At 43.3% G+C, this 19,657-nt stretch overlaps 1 protein-coding gene across 1 annotated transcript in view; it reads left to right on the forward strand.

Annotated features, from left to right (window-relative positions):
* Nucleotides 1–19,657, forward strand: part of SLC38A6 (solute carrier family 38 member 6) — a gene marked incomplete at its 5' end in the record, with an annotated part of 59,402 nt that overhangs the window by 11,702 nt on the left and 28,043 nt on the right. The window contains 2 exons of the mRNA XM_080927309.1: nucleotides 9,681–9,733; nucleotides 13,617–13,656. Coding sequence (XP_080783435.1) covers nucleotides 9,681–9,733; nucleotides 13,617–13,656 — 93 coding nt within the window. The remainder of the gene's footprint in view (nucleotides 1–9,680; nucleotides 9,734–13,616; nucleotides 13,657–19,657) is intronic.

Here is a 19,657-nt window from a genome sequence, read left to right on the forward strand (position 1 = left end):
AACTGAAGTGAGAGAAGGAGAGGAAACTCCCAGGACAGCAGCTATGCAGCAGGCGGAAGGACCAGTGCACTCTTTACAGAAGCACAGTGCTGCTGCCAGGCTGTTCAGGTGGCCAGCTCTAATATGCATGGTCAGGACTGGAATAGATGAGAGGCCTGCTTGGCACAGAAGTCTCAGGGATGGAACCCAGGAGCAACAACAGGGATTAGGAAAAGGTGGACTAAGCAGTGTGCAACGCCAGCACAGGAGTGATGTGATAGTGCAGATGAAGGCGTGCTGGTCTGGGCCACGTGGGCCACCGATCAGGTCATTAGTAGAACATAGAAGGCAGAGAGGGCTCAGAAAGTAAGTTCAATTTTGAATAGGTAGACTTTGAAGAATATGTGGGTGAAATGAATGGTCTGAGCTCTGAAGCATAGATTCATTGCTTGATGCTCTTTTATCCGTTAGGGATATGGGGATAATCAGAGACATGAGCAATCGATGCATGCTGTAGTGTGCTAAATATGGGGACTAGGTGAGAACTCTGGGGCGAGTGAGGAAAGTGTGTACTGTCGGAAGGATGGAAGTTAGGGACTATTCCTAGATCACTGGGCTGAAAAAGCCAGCAGACACAAAGGCATATCCTGTGCATTGTATACAGTGTACCCCAAATAACTTACCACTGCTGTTGAATCAGGTGGAAAGAAGAAAACTGGAGAGAAGACCAGCCTCGGATCCTGAAGAATATAAAAAGATTTGCCCAGGGAGCAAGAGACCCGCTGGGATGGTTGAAAAAGTCCAGATAGATAACAGAATACCACTTGTTCTGTCCAAAGAGAATTTTGGTTATTCCTAGAGCACATGATAGGTCCTATAACTTCAATAAAGAGTTTTGAGTCCATTTCTCTTCCTCCTCCTAAAGAAGGTTACTGAAGGTGCATGTGCACAGAGGTCAGCTGTGCTCTTCAGTCCCCATCTTAGTTTTTAAGACAGGGTCTCGTGGCACCTGGAGCTCAGCAGCTTCACGGCTGGCGGGTGAGCCAGGTGACTCTTAATCTACCTGTCCCACCGCGCTGGGATCTCAGACACTAGACTCCATGGCAAGCTTCTGTGAGTGCTGGGAATCCAAACTTCAGTCTTCCTGCCTGAGGGGTAGGCACCTCAGCTTTCCCCAGCCCCAAGGATATCATTCTCCATAATGTCTTGAAACTCTAGTCATGATGGGAAAAAAAATGTTTCTATATGGTTTCTTTTTTTTTTAAGTTGTTCGTTTGTTTGTTTAATGTAACCTTGGTGTTCTCCCTCCTTGGATGTCTGTGTGAAGGTGTCAAATGTCCCAGAACCGTAATTACAGTTGAAAACAGCTGTGTAGGTGCTGGGAATTGAACCCAGGTCCTTTTTGAAGAGCAGCCACTGCGTTTAGCCGTTGAGCCTTGTTGTATTGCCCTTGTTGCGGTAAATATTAAAAGGTGGCTTAACTTTTTATCCTGTGCTTTGCCAGCTCCCATGGGGCCATCTGGCACGACGGGCATCTCTAACTTGGTGCTGCTCCATGCTGCCTCTAAGAACTCAGGCAGTTCACTCCACCACCCCTGCTGCTTCTGTGGATATGACCGCCCCGGCGTGTTCCTTTCCTCCACTGCCTGGTATAAACGTGACTCACAACCATCAACCTATCAAACAGGAATATATGTTAAATTTTCAATCCACAAACCCTATACACAATAAGCTTACAACCAGCAGACAAAGATATAAACTGCCCATCCAGAAAGATAAATTAGACCCATAGAAACCCTTAGAGATAATCATAACAACCTCACAAGCAAGGGATGTGCCTAGAGGAACGTACACATCTTCCTCCAACTCCTCCATCAATCTCCACCTACTGCCTCCTCTTCCACTCCTAGACCTTTCTCTGCCTACCTCTCTGTCTAATCATGTATCACCTTAACATAAACCAGTAGCCCCTTTGTTTGTTTTCAAACAAAAGATTTTTAATTAAAGCTCTCCTCTGCAGTGACTGGCAGCACTCCCATGGAGCCTTGGCCTGGAGTTTACCTTACAGGGTGGGCTGACTTTGTAAATGAAGTCACCCTCCTGCCTCTGCTTCCTGACTCCTGGGGTTTAAGATTATACTACCACACCCAAGTAACAACTTTTTAACCAGATATTTCCCAGATGCTGTCTCCTGTCTGCTGTGAAATTCCCATAGGTGTAGTAGCTTACCTGACATGCTGCATGCTGCCCTTCAAAAACAGCCACATCCCTGGAACCTGTGAAGTGTCATATGTCAAAAGAAGAGGCTTTACGGAAGTGACTGGTTGTTGAAGTGGAGATTTGTGTTGTCAGGCTCTAAATTCAGTTACATGTGTCATGAAAGGGAGATCACAGACAAAAGTACAGAGCGGCCACACACAGATCACAAACACTCGTGCACAATTCCCAGTGTTTTCACCAGAAGCTGAAAGAAGCTAGGATTCTCTCCAGAGGGAAGGGGCTCGTGCTGACACCCGGATTATGACCCAGTGGATGTAAATTTGAACTTCTCTGTCTTTCTAAACTGTGAAGCAATAATTTTCTGGGTTTTGAAGCCATCATGTTTGTAATAATTGGTTACATCAGCCATGTACTAAACTTTGTTTACACTAAGAAAATACCACAACATTGGAATAACAAAGAACACATCACCAGTGTGACTTTTCCTTTAGGAACAAGTTTTTTGTAAAGCTGCAAATGTAGTGTTAAGAGAGGTCCTTGCATTTGTGTGATGACTATCTTCCTGGGAACTGCTTTTAGATCCAAGAGGACATCCAATGGGAGCCTGAGACAGGCAGTAACTGAGTGGAAGCATTAGAGCTGTGGAGAGGCCACAGTTCCTGTTAAAATTTAACATGCATGGCAAAAACCGTGTAGTCAGCCGGGCACAGAGGCATGTGCCTGTAATCTCACACTCAGAAGGCTGAGTCACGAGGATCAAGAATTCAGAGTCAGCCTACAGACTGAGATCCTGAATCAAAACAACTGACAAGTAGTCCAAATGACCTTTAAAATTTCCTTATGTAGTTAGAATGAAATATGAATGTCTATATGTTAAACATCAGCATAGCATTTCTAAGAAAACTGACACCTAGGGTTTCCTTGATTTCTTGCCCAGCGTTGGTCTGGGTATCCTGGGAAGGCTTTGAATCACTTTGGGGTCATAATGAATTCCATTTGGGTTGTGAGAGACTCAACTGAAAGTGAAGGAGATGGTACCAGGGTGTGTTTCCTGCATAACTCCTTGTAAGCATCTGCTTGTGAGGAAAAGTAGTCAGGTGCTACACTATATTTCCCCCTACTTCTCTTTAGAATTGTGATCATAATTTAATGCACTAGAATTAACTGAGCGAATCAGTTAATTGAGCCAGCTTCAGTGGATTAGTATTTTGTGTTGCTGGTTCTTGACCAGGTGTGATTTCTCCCCCGAGCATCTGGCTGTGGCTATAGACATTTCTGGTTCTCATGCCCAAAGATGGGATGGGTGGACATGGTGCTATTGGCCTCCAGTATGTCAACACCAGGGATCCTGTTGAACATCCCACAGTACACAGGCAGCTCTGTCTGACAGAGCTCCACGGGCACTGGTCATGAGCAGCTCTGAGCTAGATTGTGTGTATGATGTGAGTGTGGAAGTAGTCATCATTTTACCTGATGTTAGGGTAAGAATTTTCTTTCCAGAAGCTAAACTTTCTGCTATTGGGCAGGGAAGAATGGATGCGAATTCCTAAAACATTCATTTTTATTGATAGTATGTACGCATATGTATGTGAGTACGGGTGTGTAGCACGGTACATGTATAGAGGTCAGAGAACAACTTCATGGTTTTCTCCTGTCAGCTTTACATGCATGTCCGGGAGGGAATACCCTCTGAACCTTCTCACTGGTCCTCATTGTTATCTTTATCTGAAACGTACATGCTTGGGTCTGGAGAGGGGGCTCAGGAGTTAAGATCACTGGCTCCTCTTCTAAAGGATCTGAGTTCAGTTCCCAATACACAAAGGGTGGCTCATGACAGTCTGTAAATTCAGTCCAAGGGACTCTGATATCCTGTTCCGATCTCTGCAGGCACCAGGCAAGAACATGGTGCACTGACAGATGCGCAAGAAAAACACTCATGCATGTAAAATAAAATTTTTGTTGTTGTTTTGAGATGGGACCTTTTTATGTAGCCCTGGCTGTCCTGGAACTCACTATATAGACTGCCCTAGTCTCTTAATTCACAGAAATCCATCTGTCTTTCCCTTTCAAGAGCCAGGATTAAAGATGTGCACCGCCATGGCTGGCTAAAATTAAAAAAAAAAAATTATAGACCCAGTATATGCTTATAAGTGTGTGGGTGTGAGTCTTATGAGATACTTTTCGCAGTTGCCTTTCCATGTTTAAACTATAATCTCTTACTCATTGAGATTTTTTTTTGTCCACTCTTCATTGTGATCAGTAAAGACTTAGCTCAGGTTTGCCTGATTTCCCCGTCCCTCTCTTGATTTCCATCTCTACTCAGTAGACCATCACTGATCATCTCATATGTAACTACGGAATATACGGAACCTTGGTTTTGTTTCCATTGACTTTGGTAAGCTCTTCTCAGCCCCTGTCTCCCCTTCCCATAAAGCATGCTCTTCTCTTACATCAGTGGTCCTCAGCCTTCCTAACACTGAGGCCCTTTAATGCAGGTCCTCATGTCGTGGGACCCCAACCATAAAATTATTTCCATTGCTATTTCAAGACTGTAATTTTGCTATTACTGTGAACTGTGAGTTACATATTTTTGGAGATAAAAGTTTGTCAAAGGTGTCACAGCCCGCAGATTGAGAACTGCTGCCTTACACTGTGAAAGACAGCATTTCTTTTGTATTTTATAATGATCCTTAAACTGTTCATATTATTTATAGATTGAGTTTAATGGTTGAAAACCAGTGCATCCATTAATGGCTGTGACTGTAACTCTCTGCGCAGCTAACTAGTAAATTGGGAATCCAGAACCTTCCTGTGCATGCAGTATTATAGACTCCCTTGCCAACTAAAAGAATGCCACTAGTGTCCTGTCAGCCTGTTTGCTTTTAGTGCATGGAAAGATTGTTAGTCATGTCATAATCAGTTGGCACAGTGGCATTGAAGTGTATATTAAGAAAGATCAGAAGTAGTCTTAAAATTAGTGAATATTCAATAACTGAATGCCCTCCATACAGTGTTAGGGAGGGAAAAAAATCAAGAAGAAAATGATGGAAAACAGAAGAAAGAAAAGAATTTCAGAATAATAAGAGTACTTTCCAAACGGCCAGCTTTCTGAGAGTTGAGCTATGTTTGGATAACTTGTGTCCCTCAATCCAGATCCAAAGATAATATTGCTTCTGCTGAAACTTGGGCTCGTTCTGTAACCAGAGTTTATTAATTGTCCTATTTCATTGAGGAAAAAATGCAAGGCAGACAGGGCGCTGGAGTAACAAGCTGGAAATGCTCCACTGCTTCATGGGAAGAAGCAGCTTCCCAGTGATTACTGTGGAGGCCAGGAACCATGGGCCTGGTGTGCATCAGGAAGAACTCCCTCCCCATTCCTCAAAACAAGCATTGATCGCTTTTAATAGTAAAAAAAAAAAAAAAAAAAGTGATTTCTAAAAACACACTGCTAGTGATTTCTTGGGCTCATGGGAAGGTTTGCTCCAGGTGCTACTTGTAGGAGCCTGCATTAATTACATAGTTATGATCCTATTCTGTGGGAATACGCCGCTCTCTCATCGGTTAGCAACACTTAGGTTGGTGTCTCTGAAACATCTTAATGTTTGTAATGCTGTAAAATATATGAAGGAGACAAAAACAAACAAAAACAAAAAATCTTTCTTTGTAAATCAAGCAACAAATTACTTATCACTAGAAAAATAAATAGAATCTCAGTTTAAGGGCCAACTCTCTGGTTTCCAAAGGAAGTGGCCTATTTAAGTGCTGTTTGGGTTTTTGTTCTGAATTGGGGGGGGGGGGGTCCTTGCTGTGTTGCTCACCTGCTTTCAAATTCTTATTCTCAAGTGATCCTCCTGCCTCAGCTTCACAGTAGCTGGCATTGCAGGGCCTGTGCCAGTACACTTGGCATTGCGGTTCTTAAAAATAAAGTTCTACTTTTGACGTTCAAGTCATTGTAACATATTTGAGCTCCTTTTCTCAAAAAATGCAGAAAACCAAAGAAAAATGACTAAAGATACATTCACAGTGTACGTGTCTACTTCATAGATTGCATTTGAATCCTGGTTTTTTTTCCCACTTAAAATAATATAGGCATTTTCTTGTTATTATAAATGGGCTTTTGTGGTTGTGTTATTCTATTAGGTATCAGTACCATCCATGATTTACTTAAGCACTTTGTTGCACAGTTAGGTTAACCTTCTTTTCCAGTGTAAATATTGGCATGATTAAATGTCCAGTGAGTTCCCTGGTTTTATTTTATCTCCTAGGACAAAAACTGCCAACGTCAAATGTTTTCAAAGGTCGTTGTTCTGACTGCATCCCGACCATCAGTGCAGTGTGTGGCTCTCACCAGCACTGTAGACACAGCCCAGCGGGCAGGGACAGCTTGGGCATTGCTCCCCGGTGCTGCTTTGGTTCACAGGCTGGGATGTGGAGAGAGCACTTGGCTGGCTGTGTCCACAGTTCATTTTCACAAAGCCTCAAAGCAAAGCCAGAAGCCATTATTCATATTCCTGATGTCTCAGGCAGGGAAAGTGCTTCTAATTTTTGCAACATAAAAGAGACCTGGTGACAGTGACGGAGCTAAGCCGGACCCAGACCTGCTGACGGGAAGCTAGATTTAGCACAGGAGCACTGGACCGCTCCCAGCTCAAAGCCCTATGCCTTTCCTCTTTGGGTTTGGGCCTTGGTGGGACTCAGAGACTGAAGAAATAGAACCAGAGGGCAAGTTTGAGATTGCAAAACTTCACAAGTAGCAGCTAAAACAGTCTTCGCTGTGCGGTTATATTCCCTGTGTTTTCTGGCACAAGCAAGGGTTGAATTTTAACTTTTAAAATTTAGAATAAATGTTTAATGTTTAAATTTGATATTGAAATACATGTTCCCTTTAGAATTTTTTTTCTTATTAGTATTTGCTTTCCCTGTTTACCAGATACGCAATCAATCCATACTCTTCACTGGTTAAATATCAGACAAAGCTGGGGTGTGAAGCGTGTGTGTGTGTGTGTGTGTGTGTGTGTGTGTGTGTGTGTGTGTGTGTGTGGTATAAAGGGCATGAATCCAATGCCCAGCACAAAAAATGAAGCAAGCAGACATTTGTTTACATTTCAACAAACACATGCAAAGTAGCTAATTTGAAAAGCAATGTGTAACATTGGAAAACCTCATTCTAAGAACCTTTAAGTTCCTAGAAGAAATGTTTTTCTTACTTATTTTAAAACATGGTCTGGTGTGCTCTTTCGGTTGCCATATTAGATCTGTTCTGATTACCAAGTGTATATACTCCTTGATGTGCTCTATGATGTTATAAGAGAATTAAGGAAAATTAAAGAGAGGTTAAACTATTTTATTTATGAGAAGAGTTTTGGTTCCAAAAGAACTTGACCCAAGGAGAAAGATTAACTTTATCCTAGAGAATATGAAAGTGAATTTTAGTAGAGTCATTTTGTGGTAGAAAAAAAGTTTGAACTTCAGTGTACTTCAATGCTCTGACCATCACAAGAATGCCACAGTCATTAAAACTTTATCTTCACTGCCCGTTTCTCCTCTGCCCTCCTGGTCTCCCTTTGTCTTCATAAGTTTGTCACTGCAAATATTCTTTTAACAAGGCACACCTGAGTGTGAGCTTCCTTAGGCCTGTGTGACTTTCATAAACGGCCTACCCAGATAAAGTATGTCTTCTTAGTTTAATACTAAGTTGTATGTGTGTGCTACATTTAACAGTTCAAATGTAAATGCAATTTTAAAACTAGACATATCACTCAAGAAAGTGTTCAAGTCCCTTGGATCTTGATAATAGATTAAAAGGAAGATTTTGTTAGTTATTAATACCTATTTATTATTCAGTATCCCACTGTTTTCTTCCTGGTTCTATAGTTACTGTATGGAAAACTACCTGTGATTTTTTAAAATGCTTGTTTTTATTTACCTGAATGTTATTCATTCTGAACATACAAAAAGATTTTTTTGTTGTTGTTCCCAAATGGCAGTTGGAAAAGGCTCACGTTGTCTTAAGAGATGCACTAAAACTGGCTTTAACTACCGTGACTAACAGGAAGTATATATGACTCTCCCAAGCCCTAGTGTCTCCCAGCCTGCCTCTCCTCCGTGTAAGTGCTGTTGGCTTATGCACTTCGGGACTGAGCCTTGCGAACAGCAGTTATCACTGGTTAGAGCACAAGGTGTCAGGGCAGAGAGTGTATTGTGACTCTCTTACAAGCCTTTTCATTTTTTTCAGTATTTAATAACCACACTTCTTGAACACAATGAAATAAGGATGTAATTTAACACTCTTATGATGAGAAATGAAACTATGTGCCCCCAACTATAGGATGAAGGTGCTGTTCTACTGTGAACACTGTGGCAGTACTCTAAGCTCTTGGAAAGGCAGGCGTCCCTGAAAGCATGGAGCAACCGTCCTACCTCATCTAACTATAAGTCTGACACTTAGAAATTCTTGCCGGTGACAATTTCTGTTTGGATAGTGTGTGTCCAAGTACACGAGTCCTGTCTAGGCAAACAAGGTGTTCTCAGGAAATCAGGCCATTGAATTCACATAGAAGACGTCTGGACTTGCTGATGTCTGCTTATTGGAGTAGACTCCAGCTTTACAAAGCATGCATCTTTAAAGGGTTTCTCAAAGTGAGTACCTCTGCTCTAAGTCTAGACATCTATCCATGATTGTAAGGTGGATAGACCCTGGCCACCCGATCTCAGAATTAACACTGGATGGTTTTCCTGCTTTGGGTATTTCAGAGCATTTAAGAGAAACACAGGTCTCCCTTCCTTGGCCTTCAAGATGGAAGCTAGCAGACCGGTAGATAATGGCTCAGTTGGTTACAGTGTTAGTGTGTTGGCAGAGCTACCTTACAGTCTTATGTTAGAAACTCAGTAAGACTATAAAGCAGCCATTAATATGGACATTTAAGAAACAGAATCAGAGTGTGAGAGACACGAGAGAAGTATAATGAAATGAATCCTTAGGGAATTTTTTAATAAAAGCTGTATGTATCTGAGTGTTTCACCTGCATGCATATCTGTGCATCATGTGCATTTCTGTGCCCTCAGAGGCTGGAAGAGGTCACCAGGTCCCCTGAACCTGACTTATAGACTTGTGAGCTGGGAACCAAATTGGTGCTTTGATACTAACCCATCTCTACAGCCCCCTTGGTGATTTTTTTTAAAAGCAAGGAAAAAGCCATCACTATTTGTGAAACAGACACATTCTGCAAAACCTCATAAAACTTAGGCATGTGGATTCCATTTAGAGTGGAAATTAGCATTTCAAAAAGAAAAACTCTTAAAGGCCTTGTAGAAAGCAGCCAAGAGAGCTCAGCCTTCTTCCTACCTCTACCTTCATCCAGGATGTCCGAGCTCCAGTCCCCACTGGCTGAAGCTGGAATGGCACTGTGCCTTGCTCATAAGAGTGAAGTAACCTTCCCAAAAAGTTTGTGTAAAGTAACAATTGTACCTTGTCGTAACAGCCGTGACGTCTTATGAAGATCTTGGACTCTTCGCTTTTGGATTACCTGGAAAGGTAATTTTACTCTCTCTTCACTGTGTCTGGAACCTAAGGGGCATTTCTATTCTGCTTCAAGTGCAAAAAGACGGACATATGAGAAGGATCTTAAGAGACTGAGAGGAAATGAAAGTAAGAGATGGAATGATGGGAACAGGAAATACAGAGAAGTCTGCGTCCCTTCTGAGTTGTGTCTGTAAACTGGTTCAGTTCTAAATCTTGCTGCTCACTTGATGAACTGCAGAGTAGTAGCGGGAGCCGTACAGTTTCCTCACTCCTTCTGGTCATAGCCTCTGAGTAAATCTTTAAAAGGGAAGAAAACAATATAAAATTAAAATTATAACGTGCCTATTTTCAAAAGCAGTAGTTAGGTAGTATTTTTTAAGAACTGAACAGTGCTGAAAGATTCCCCAGTTGTCCCATTGTTTACATGTGAGAAAAGTAAGGCCCAGAGCTGTTAAGGGAACTGTTATCAGTTGTTACCCAATACCAATTCCATATCTGAGAACTATAGATGCTACATATTCTGGTTTTTAAAGGCAAAATTGTATTTGGCACTGGTTTCCCATAGGTCTTCTAACTTTAAAGTTGTAGGGAAGCGCTGTTCCTAGAGACCACAGTAGCTAAGCATTGCCGATACTGTCAGTGTCTCAAGAGCCACTTTAAGACCCATATTTATTCTGGTTTTAAACAAGAATTTTTCTGATTGTAAATCTGTCATAGTGCTTTGTTTGCATTTATTTTTAAGTTAACAAATAAGTAAGTCACATATGCATTGTAGAGTGGATACAGTTGAGCTAATTAACTTATGAGTTCCCTCCCACGTTTGTTCTCCTGTTTGTAATCTAAATGGATTCCATATTGTAAATGGCTAAACTGATTTCTTAGGAGTGAGTCTGGGAGGGAGTTACTGCTCTGCAGTGGGAAATCTTTACTCCGGAGTGTAGAGAGAGTACACTGAACCTTAGGTAACGCCAGGGCTTACATCTTCATCTAAGCCTCAGGCAAAGCAGACAGTGTGTTGTTACTCAAGGGTTTAGTTAGTCATCCCCAGGAACATTTTCTTCCTAGAGAGCAAAATGTTTACCCTATCTCTGGTTCACTGTCTACATGTAGTTTAACCAAAGAAGAAGAAAATGTACATAAGACAATGCCCTGGGTCAGGACCTAAGTTCGGATCCCCAGTACCCGTGGAAAACCTGGCCATGGCAGAACATTCCTGTAACCTCAGTGCTAGTGGAGAGTGGAGAGACGAGGATGCCGGGACTCTCAGCAAACAGCCAGCTCCAAGTCCAGTCAGAGACTATGTCTCTAGAAACCAGGTAGAGAGTGCTGGAGGGAGGCTCCTACCGTCACCATTGGCCTTTGCACATATAACCTGCAGGGTATTTACTTCATAACCTAACACGTGGGTGCATGTGTGTGCATACAGCAAGGCACACAACAACGGCAGCAGTAACAGCAGCAACAAAGAAGACAAGAAGGGGAACACCCTGGCTGGTTTACTGTGACCTGGAGGTGTGAGTCCTTCCATCTCCGTGCCCTCTGCATTAGCCCGCAGGAGTAGCCCCTCGCCCCTGCATATCAGTGCGGCCTGAAAGAGTGTGGGCCGTGGGATCTGAGCTCCCACGCCACTGTTTACATCGGTGCCCATTCCACGTAGGCTGCTTCACTGGGCAGAGGGCACCCAGAGTGAGGTCTTGTTAGTCTCTGTCTGTACTCCGTCTCCGTTCTGTTATTGATCTGAAATTTCCATTTTCTTCCCTCTGGCTACCATTTCTTCCCCTCTGGATAATATCATTCTGAGAATCAAAGAAATATTTTTGAAAATCTTAAGGAATGTTTCTTAAATTGTCTTTAAATTTGTGTGTTTGTGTCTCGGATGAGTTTGTATTGAGCAGTGCTATGCACGTAGAGGGCACAGAAAATATAGATGTGCAGACATTTCTTCTGGCTTTGTAAACATTAAATGCCTAAGTTAGCCAAGGAATGGAAAGGGGGTTAGTACTAAGATGTTGTATCTGCAGTATGTTCATAGAAAATAGAGGTATTTCCTGTGTGGCCAGTGGGTTCCATTTGCACTGCAGGTGGTGCGCACAGTCAGAACTCTTCCCACAAATGACTGGATTTCCAAGAACTGATGCAGGCTGCCTAGTAGAAAACATAGTGGCCATGACCACTGTCTTAGAGTTATTGTCACTGTGACAGAATACCTGAAACAAAAGCAAACTGGGAGGAAACAGTCGCTGAAGGAAGTCAGGGCAGAAACTCAGACAGGACAGGAACCTGGAAACAGGAGCTGGTGCAGAGGCCATGGAGGGATGCTACTTACTGGTCTGCTCACGGTAGCTTGCTCAGAATGCTTTCCTATAGAACCTGGGACCACCAGCCCAGGGATGGTGCCACCTACAGTGGGCTGGGCCCTCCCACATCAGTCACTAATTAAGAAAATCCCCTGCTGTAGCTTCATGTCACAGAGGCATTTTTTTCAATTTCACCAGTGACTCTGGCTTGTGTCAAGTTGATATAAAACCAGCCAGCACAATAGCATCTCTAGATAGCTTACCAGATTTTTAGATCACTAGCCTTCGTCTGCAGACTGCGTGGACTCTAGTTCCCACTGGTTTCCGGGATAGGCAGAGTTTGCTTGTCCCAGGAAGAATTCCCTGTAGAGGTGAACCTCAAGTGTAACCTGTACTCATTCTATGGAGGCCTGCATGATTCAAGGTGCTAGTCAGCTCCAAATGTTTGCTGGTGGTCACAGCTCAGGTGTTGAGTGATCTAGAGGCCCAAGAAAGTTTAGTATCTAAGCACTTCCTCTTGGTTCTCCAGGGAGCTCATCCAAAACCAGAAATGAGCCAACGGGCAGCTTGGTCATGGGCTTTCTTTGTTTAACTCAGGTCTTTTTTTATTTTTAGCCCATTTCAGACTTTTAGATTCTTTTTGTTTGTTTTTTTTTTTTTTAAACAGCATTTCTTTGTGTATCGCTATAGTTGTCCTGGGATTAGCTCTGGAGACCAGACAGAGACCCACCTGCCTCTGCCTCCCGAGCACTGGGATTAAAGGCGTGCGCCACCACTGCCCGGCTCAATTTCTATACTCTTGAAATTGTGAAAATCACTTTCTGGCTTACTAAATACTACACAACCTGGCCACGTTTGATCCACTTTCTCAAATGCCTGACTGAATAGGAAGACCGAGTAGGAAGGAGAGGAGCCTCCAGTCACGTCCTCCCTAGGAGGGCCTCCAGCTACTGTCCCCTTGCCACAACTGCTGCTTTAGACTTATTTTATTTCAGTCTTTGAGTTTGAAACATTTTGCTGAATTTTTCTGCTCTGCTCATTGTATCCTAGATTTTTCCACTGTAGAGTATTTAATCCTTGGGACTAGGTTATCCAAAGGCCTAAGCCGATATCAGAAAACTGTCAGTTCCTTTATGTTCTATAGTGTGGGGACCACTCACTCCAGTCTGTTTATGGAGATATTATGGAAGACTTTCTGTGATATTCATTAATTTCATATAGTACAGTGGGTTTCAATCTGTAGATCATAGCCTCTTTGGGGGTTGAACAACCCTTTCACAGGAGTTCCCTAAGACCATTGGAAAACACAGGTATGTATATTACAATTAGTAACAGTAACAAAATTACAGTATGAAATAGCAATGAAAATAACTTTATGATTGGAATGACCAGGACATGAGACACTGTATTAAAGAGTCATAGCATTAGGAAGGTTGAAAACCACTGAGGTAGAACAGCTAACAAAATTAATTCTTTGCAGTCAGTCTCTTTGGTCACAAATTCTGCATCTTTGTTGGATTTGTTATTGAACTTTAATAAAATTCTCTTTCTTCTACTGTTTTTTCTTTTATCTTCTGAATACATTTGTTCTTTTATAGGTGGTGGTGGCAGGCACCATAATAATTCAGAATATTGGAGGTAAGCATTGGAAGTGTATCATGAATCCATACAGGTAATGGGAATAATAGTTTTCCTGATTTCTGGCCTTAGACACGAAATCTCTGTAGACATAGCCATCCTCAGACGTCCCTTTATTTGCCTCCTATTCTTTCTTGGATCCTTTTAGTATCGGTGGTAAACACGCTAATGTCCACTCTAGCCAGGCCTTGATTATCGTCGCCCTGGGTCTGCAGTGCACTCAGTAGCCTTCTGTGGCTGTGGCGGTGAGAACGTGCAGTTTGGAATTGCTCCCAAAGTGAGTAGCGCCTATTTCCCTTCTGCTTTCACGCTGTTAATCCACTGACAGGTGCCCTGCTGTAGGGATAGAGCCCTGTGGGCTGTGTGAACAGTCAGGTGTGCACACTGACCCCTTGAAGCCAAGACATTAGAAATGAACAAAGGGCTTATTATAAATCTAAGGACAAGAGACATTCTCAAGTTTTATCTTTCCTCTGGTTTATACTAAAAACTGATCCTACAAAAATGATCCTAATTATGAGAACTGTGTTAGAAATGAAAATTACTGTTAATTATAGACAGTTGACGGGATGCATTAAGCATTTAACTCCAAAGTTTAGAAATGGCGTGCACATGCCGTAAAGAGATTGCACAGAGGCAGAGCGCAGAGCGGCGTCTTCACTTCTTACCGCTGGCTGAGTGCTAAGGAAACACTGTGAGAGCCGTGGCAGGTCCACAAGGACAGTCGTGTAAGCTTTGGGCCTTACACAAGATTGTGTGCTCACAAGAAGTTTTAATAGTTTTATAGAATTGGACGATGAAAACTTAAGATCTGAGCTATTTCACTGTAAGTATTGTTCAACTAAACTGTATCTTTAGTGTTTGGTATGGGGGAGGGGTTTCTGTCAATGAATTGTTATGGAATCCTGAATGTCCACATTTTAATGCTTTGAATTTTCATGAATCAGTGGCTTCATACTTCAGAAACCAGGAAAACTAACCTCATCCCTTGGAAATTTTTGTAGTGCAATTGCTTTCAAGATTTGTTGTAGAATAATTCTTAGTTGGCAAATATGTATTGCTTAACTATTTGGTTATAATTCTTCTGCGGGCCCTCATTAAAATTTTGGACAGATTAGATTAAGCTATTATTTAATAATTTGTGTTGAACTTTTAGTTAGGGAATTTGAATCCAAGCTTTTAATCTGGGCGTGACTCCCACTGTCTTGTTTCCCATAGTTCTTAGCACAGTGACTTCTGCTTCTCCGACCTGACTAAGCATGGCTCTTTTAGTTGCTCTTACTCTGAGGTCATCTGAAATGGAAACGTAAGGGTTCTTTGGAAAGCCGGTTGGATGGTGTTTTGCTGGGGCTAACATGTGAAGGAACATTTAGCTGAGTGGACACAGATGTGAAAGGCTAAGGCAGACTCATGGAGGAACATTTCACTGAAGCAAACACAGGAGAGAGGATGTTCTGCTAAAGAAAAGACACATGATGAAGGATTCTTTGCTAACAACATGCATTGGTCCTTGGTCCACCTTACATTGTGTAGAGTTATATTTGTTGACGGCATAGAGAGAAATGCACCAGAAAACTTCTGGTGGTGTGCTGCAGTTTCCTTCCACTTCTGCTTCAGCAGACTCAGGCTGTCAGCGTGATGTCATTTGAGACATGCATGTGCTGAGGCAAGACATGTAGAGAACATGTGATGTGTGGAGGGTATAAATAGGACTGCACAGAGTGACAGAGGCAGAGCCTGGCTTTCTGATACAGCTGGCTATGCAACACTTGTGGGTCTCCTGTCTTTGCTGATCTTTAATTTGCTGAGAGAGGCACAGCTGAGAACTTCCCCTAGTGTCCCTCCTGCTGGCTGGTGAGGAGGGTGAGGCCTGGCTGTCTCTGGATCATACCACCACTGCCGATTCCTGTTTGCCATCCTGACTCTACTGAACTGGACTGCCGGTGTCTCCAGGAAGCGTTTGCCAGCGGATTGAGCTGCCTGCTGACCTGTGAACTGAACTGCCGATTTCCAGACAACACAGATAGCAGTTGCCCCAAAGAACCTTCCTAAACAGGTCCACTTCCCCCATATCCTTTATTTTATACTACCTCTGGTGGGTATGGGCTACAAGAGAGGTTAAAGTCCTTAAGAACCATTATTAAAAAATAAAGTTTAAAAAAATTAAAGTTAAGAGTAGGTTCCCAGCACTCCCCTAAGCGCCTGGTGTGAGGATGTATACCCTAGGCCAGTGCAGAAGAAGCAGAGGGGAGGGATTCTGTGGCCACTGACTAGCTGATGCAGCTGAATCAGTGAGTACCACTTTGACTGGGGAGCCTGTCTCAGAAATATAAGGTAGAGAGCAATTGAGAAAGATAGCCCATATTGACTTGTGCGCACACACACACACGCACACGCACACAGAAAGCCAGGTTCTTCACTAGTGTCAAGGCTAAATGTAAAATATAAAGAAAAGAAACTAGTCCAGTATTTTCTTGAGAGCAACACTGGTTCTGATGTAAACAAGTCCACAGAGAAGGTAATGTAAGTTCCTCATCTAGGATACTCTTACTCATTTTAACAAAATAATATTAACTGGGTGGGTTTTTAAAAAATAAACAGTTATTAGCTTTTGGAGGCTGGAAGTCCAAAATCAATAAAACCAAGTTCAGTGAGGGCTTCCTTACTGGATCAGATGTGGCAGAAGCTGTCAGGTGCTCACAGAGAGCTCACACAGAGCACTGCTGTCAGTGCTTGCTTCCATGTGTGAACGTGGAGTCTCATGACCTAAACCTTTCCCATCTGATGCCACCTCAAACACTTCTACTTTTGGGGACTGTGTTTCCTCCTGGGGGACACTGCCAGACTTAGCACATAGCCCTGTCATTAAGCTATGTGATTGAAGTGGAGATGTCACACCACTTTTTAAAAAGTGTCCTTTGTCCCTGAAAACATTCAAATGGAACTGTGCGGCCAGCCATTTGGATGGATTGGGTAGGGGTCCTTGGATTTGGTGCTGTGGAACCCGTCAGGTTTCTGCGTTCCTGAGGTTAATGTTTGCTCACTTGTCTTAGAACTAGAAAAGGGGAACCTAGATGCCGTGACAACATTAGAAATGTCCCTTATGTTCAGGAAAGCTAGTGATGTTTATTTTAGAGTGATGTACGCATTATTTTAGTCACATTACTTAAAAGCTTATTTATTGAGAGCCTGTGAGGAATAAGTGACAGCATATTTCCAGAGGTTTTCCTTTCTCAGCCAACGTGCATAAATTATTCCTTCTTACAATAGAATCCGAAGCTCACTCTTATCAGCAGAGCACTGGCCACATATCAGGTGCCTTGTGCTCTGTCACCTTGTCTTTGATCAAGTAGGCACATGCTTCAGGGAACCCTCTCTCTTGTTCTCTTGGCTTTACTTTTGCCTTTGTTAAAAAGTGTGGTGGGAAGTACAGAGCTTGGAGTCTGCTCTGGTCTAGAAGTGTAGACTCTGCTGTGGTCCTTGGGGAAGACACCATGGCATGTTAATTCTTTCAGACATTAATGGGGCAGTCTATATTTTTAGCTAGGTATCATGTCTTAAAGCTTCTTAACTCTTTCAGTCTCTTCCCCAGCCCCTTTTGGGTGGCACAGGGTGTTACTGTGCAGTCTGGGTTAGTCTCTGAGTCCTAGTCTTTCTTCCTAGGTTCCTGGGCACTGGGAGTGCAGGTGCGCACCACACCGGATGCATTACTTTTCCTGATGCAGCAACCAAGTGCCTGAGCAGGGACTTTATTTCGGCTTACAGCTACGGGGGAAGTGTTCTTGGAGGGAGGGAACTCCAGGACACTAAGGCTGCTGTCAGTGGTGCTCCCCCTTCTGTCCCCATTTTCTTCAGTCCAGGACTCCCTCCCACTGAGTAACGCTGTTGGCCACAGTTAGACTTGTCTCCCAGGCGTTCTAGAGCCGATCATGGTGACAACCATTGTTAGCCGTTACACCCAGTGGTTTAGAGCACCGACTGCTCTTCCAGAGGTCCTGAGTTCAATTCCCAGTAACCACGTGGTGGCTCACAACCATCTGTAATGAGATCTGATGCCATCTTTTGGTGTGTCTGAAGACCGCTACTGTGTAGTTATATAAAATAAACAAATCTTTAAAAAAATAGAGTTTCACACAATATACTTCATCTATATCTCCCGTAGCCCCCACTTCTGTTCTAAGTTACGGGATGTTTAAACGTCTCTGCCTTCTTGTTTTAATCCCCAACACTGAAAAGAAAAACAAGAGCAAAATGGTCATAAATTTATAAATTGTACTTGACTACTTATTCTGTGGGTCTTTTGGTGAAGGCCTGGTTTATTCCCTTACCATAGTTGTAAACAAAAACAAGGCACTAATGCTGACCACAGGCACCAGTGTAACCTACCAAAACGATTGTGGTGGGGGCTTCCTTCCAAAACCCCATAAAAAATACCGCTTATGACATTTAGGCCTCTTAAGGTTTTAGAGTTATTGGCCTTTAGGATGCAGAGAGCCATATAGAGAATATTACTCTCACTTGTAACCGATCTCTCGGCAGTGATGATTTGAAGCCTGAAAGAGGCTAGTGTCCACTGTAACCCTGTGTCCCCTGCCTCGGGCAGAGCTAGCGGTTGCTGAGAGCAAGTTTCTGCTGGGACAGAGGGAGAAAGGAGACAGCCTAGAGCTGGTGAATGTTGTTGCTGGCAAGAGAATGCTAGTGCTGGGTTTGAACTTGCTGAACTGCCTTCTTGGAGGGCCAAGGAGTGCAGTGGGAAGGCCAGCTCTCCTGCTGTGGCGTTACTCACTCCTTCCCACAATCTGAAAAATAGTCAGTTTCACATGGAATTGGACTTCTGTGGTAGACCATTCCGTAGGCGGCACTGTCACTAGAAATCAAACAGCAAACTTCCCCTCGGCCTCTTTAAGCCAAGGAAAGTCCTACTCATTCTTGGAAGTCCAGATTAAAGCACAGCCTGCCAGTGTTCCTAATTCACACGCCTTGCTCAACCCAGAGCAGCAGCAGGCCAGCTCACTCCTATAAGATGTGAGTTTTCATGGCTCAGCCCCCAGGTCCTCGCAGAAGACTGACCATTTCATCACTACACATTGTCAGGAGAAACCTTGCTTCACAGAAACCTCCTGAAATGGCTAGACTGGCCCAAGTTTTTCAGTCTGGAACCAAATCCACAGATGTTAGCTGCCCTGATTCCTGCCTCAGTTTGAGGAGTGAAGTGTGGGAGGACCACAGCTGCCTATGCACTAAGATGGCTCCGCATCTGCATCTTACAGACAGGAAGATTCAGTGAACGGCCACAATCCATGATGTGATATTAGATACCTTAAATGCGTTCTTTTCTTAAGATTGAGAAGGAGGAGCCAGGGTAGTGATGCAGGGACAGGTCTGGCTTGTGCCCTCTCACCCCCCCAACCCTCCCCCTCCCCGGAGCTGGGCTTGGGAGTGCTGCTACAACACCACCTGCTGGTCAGGCACACTGCAGCCTTCCGGTTGGTTGTTTTGTTTTGTTTTAAAGCCTGAACAGTATTATCTCCAAATTCTAGAAAATACTGCAACTGTCTAGAAGTACGGGAAATTTGAGAGGAGTCCTTTTTCAAAAGCATCAGCCTTGACAAAATTTAGTAGTGACATGTTATTTCAAAAGCAATGCCTTAGCAATGATTTCAATTGAAGTTTGATAACAAGATTTTAAAAATAGAGTAGATGATTGATTGTGTGTGTGTGTGTGTGTGTGTGTGCGCGCGCGCGCACGTGCATGCGCTCTTGTGTGCATGCATTTGTGCATATGTGTGTGTGTGTGTGCATGTGTGTTGCTAAGGATTGCACACTTGCTAAGCGGCTCTCCACCTGAGTGTGTTCCCCTCCCTTCCTTTCCCCTCTGTTGGACACAAGCAAGCCTCGAATTTCTCCATCTTCTGATGTCAGCCCCCAAGTAGCTGGAATTCTAGGACCTAGCCACTAGACCTGCTTAGGTTTAGGCTCTTAATTCTGAAGGCTCTTTTAG

This window comes from Micromys minutus (assembly GCF_963924665.1).
Source record: "Micromys minutus genome assembly, chromosome: 1".
NCBI lineage: Eukaryota > Metazoa > Chordata > Mammalia > Rodentia > Muridae > Micromys > Micromys minutus.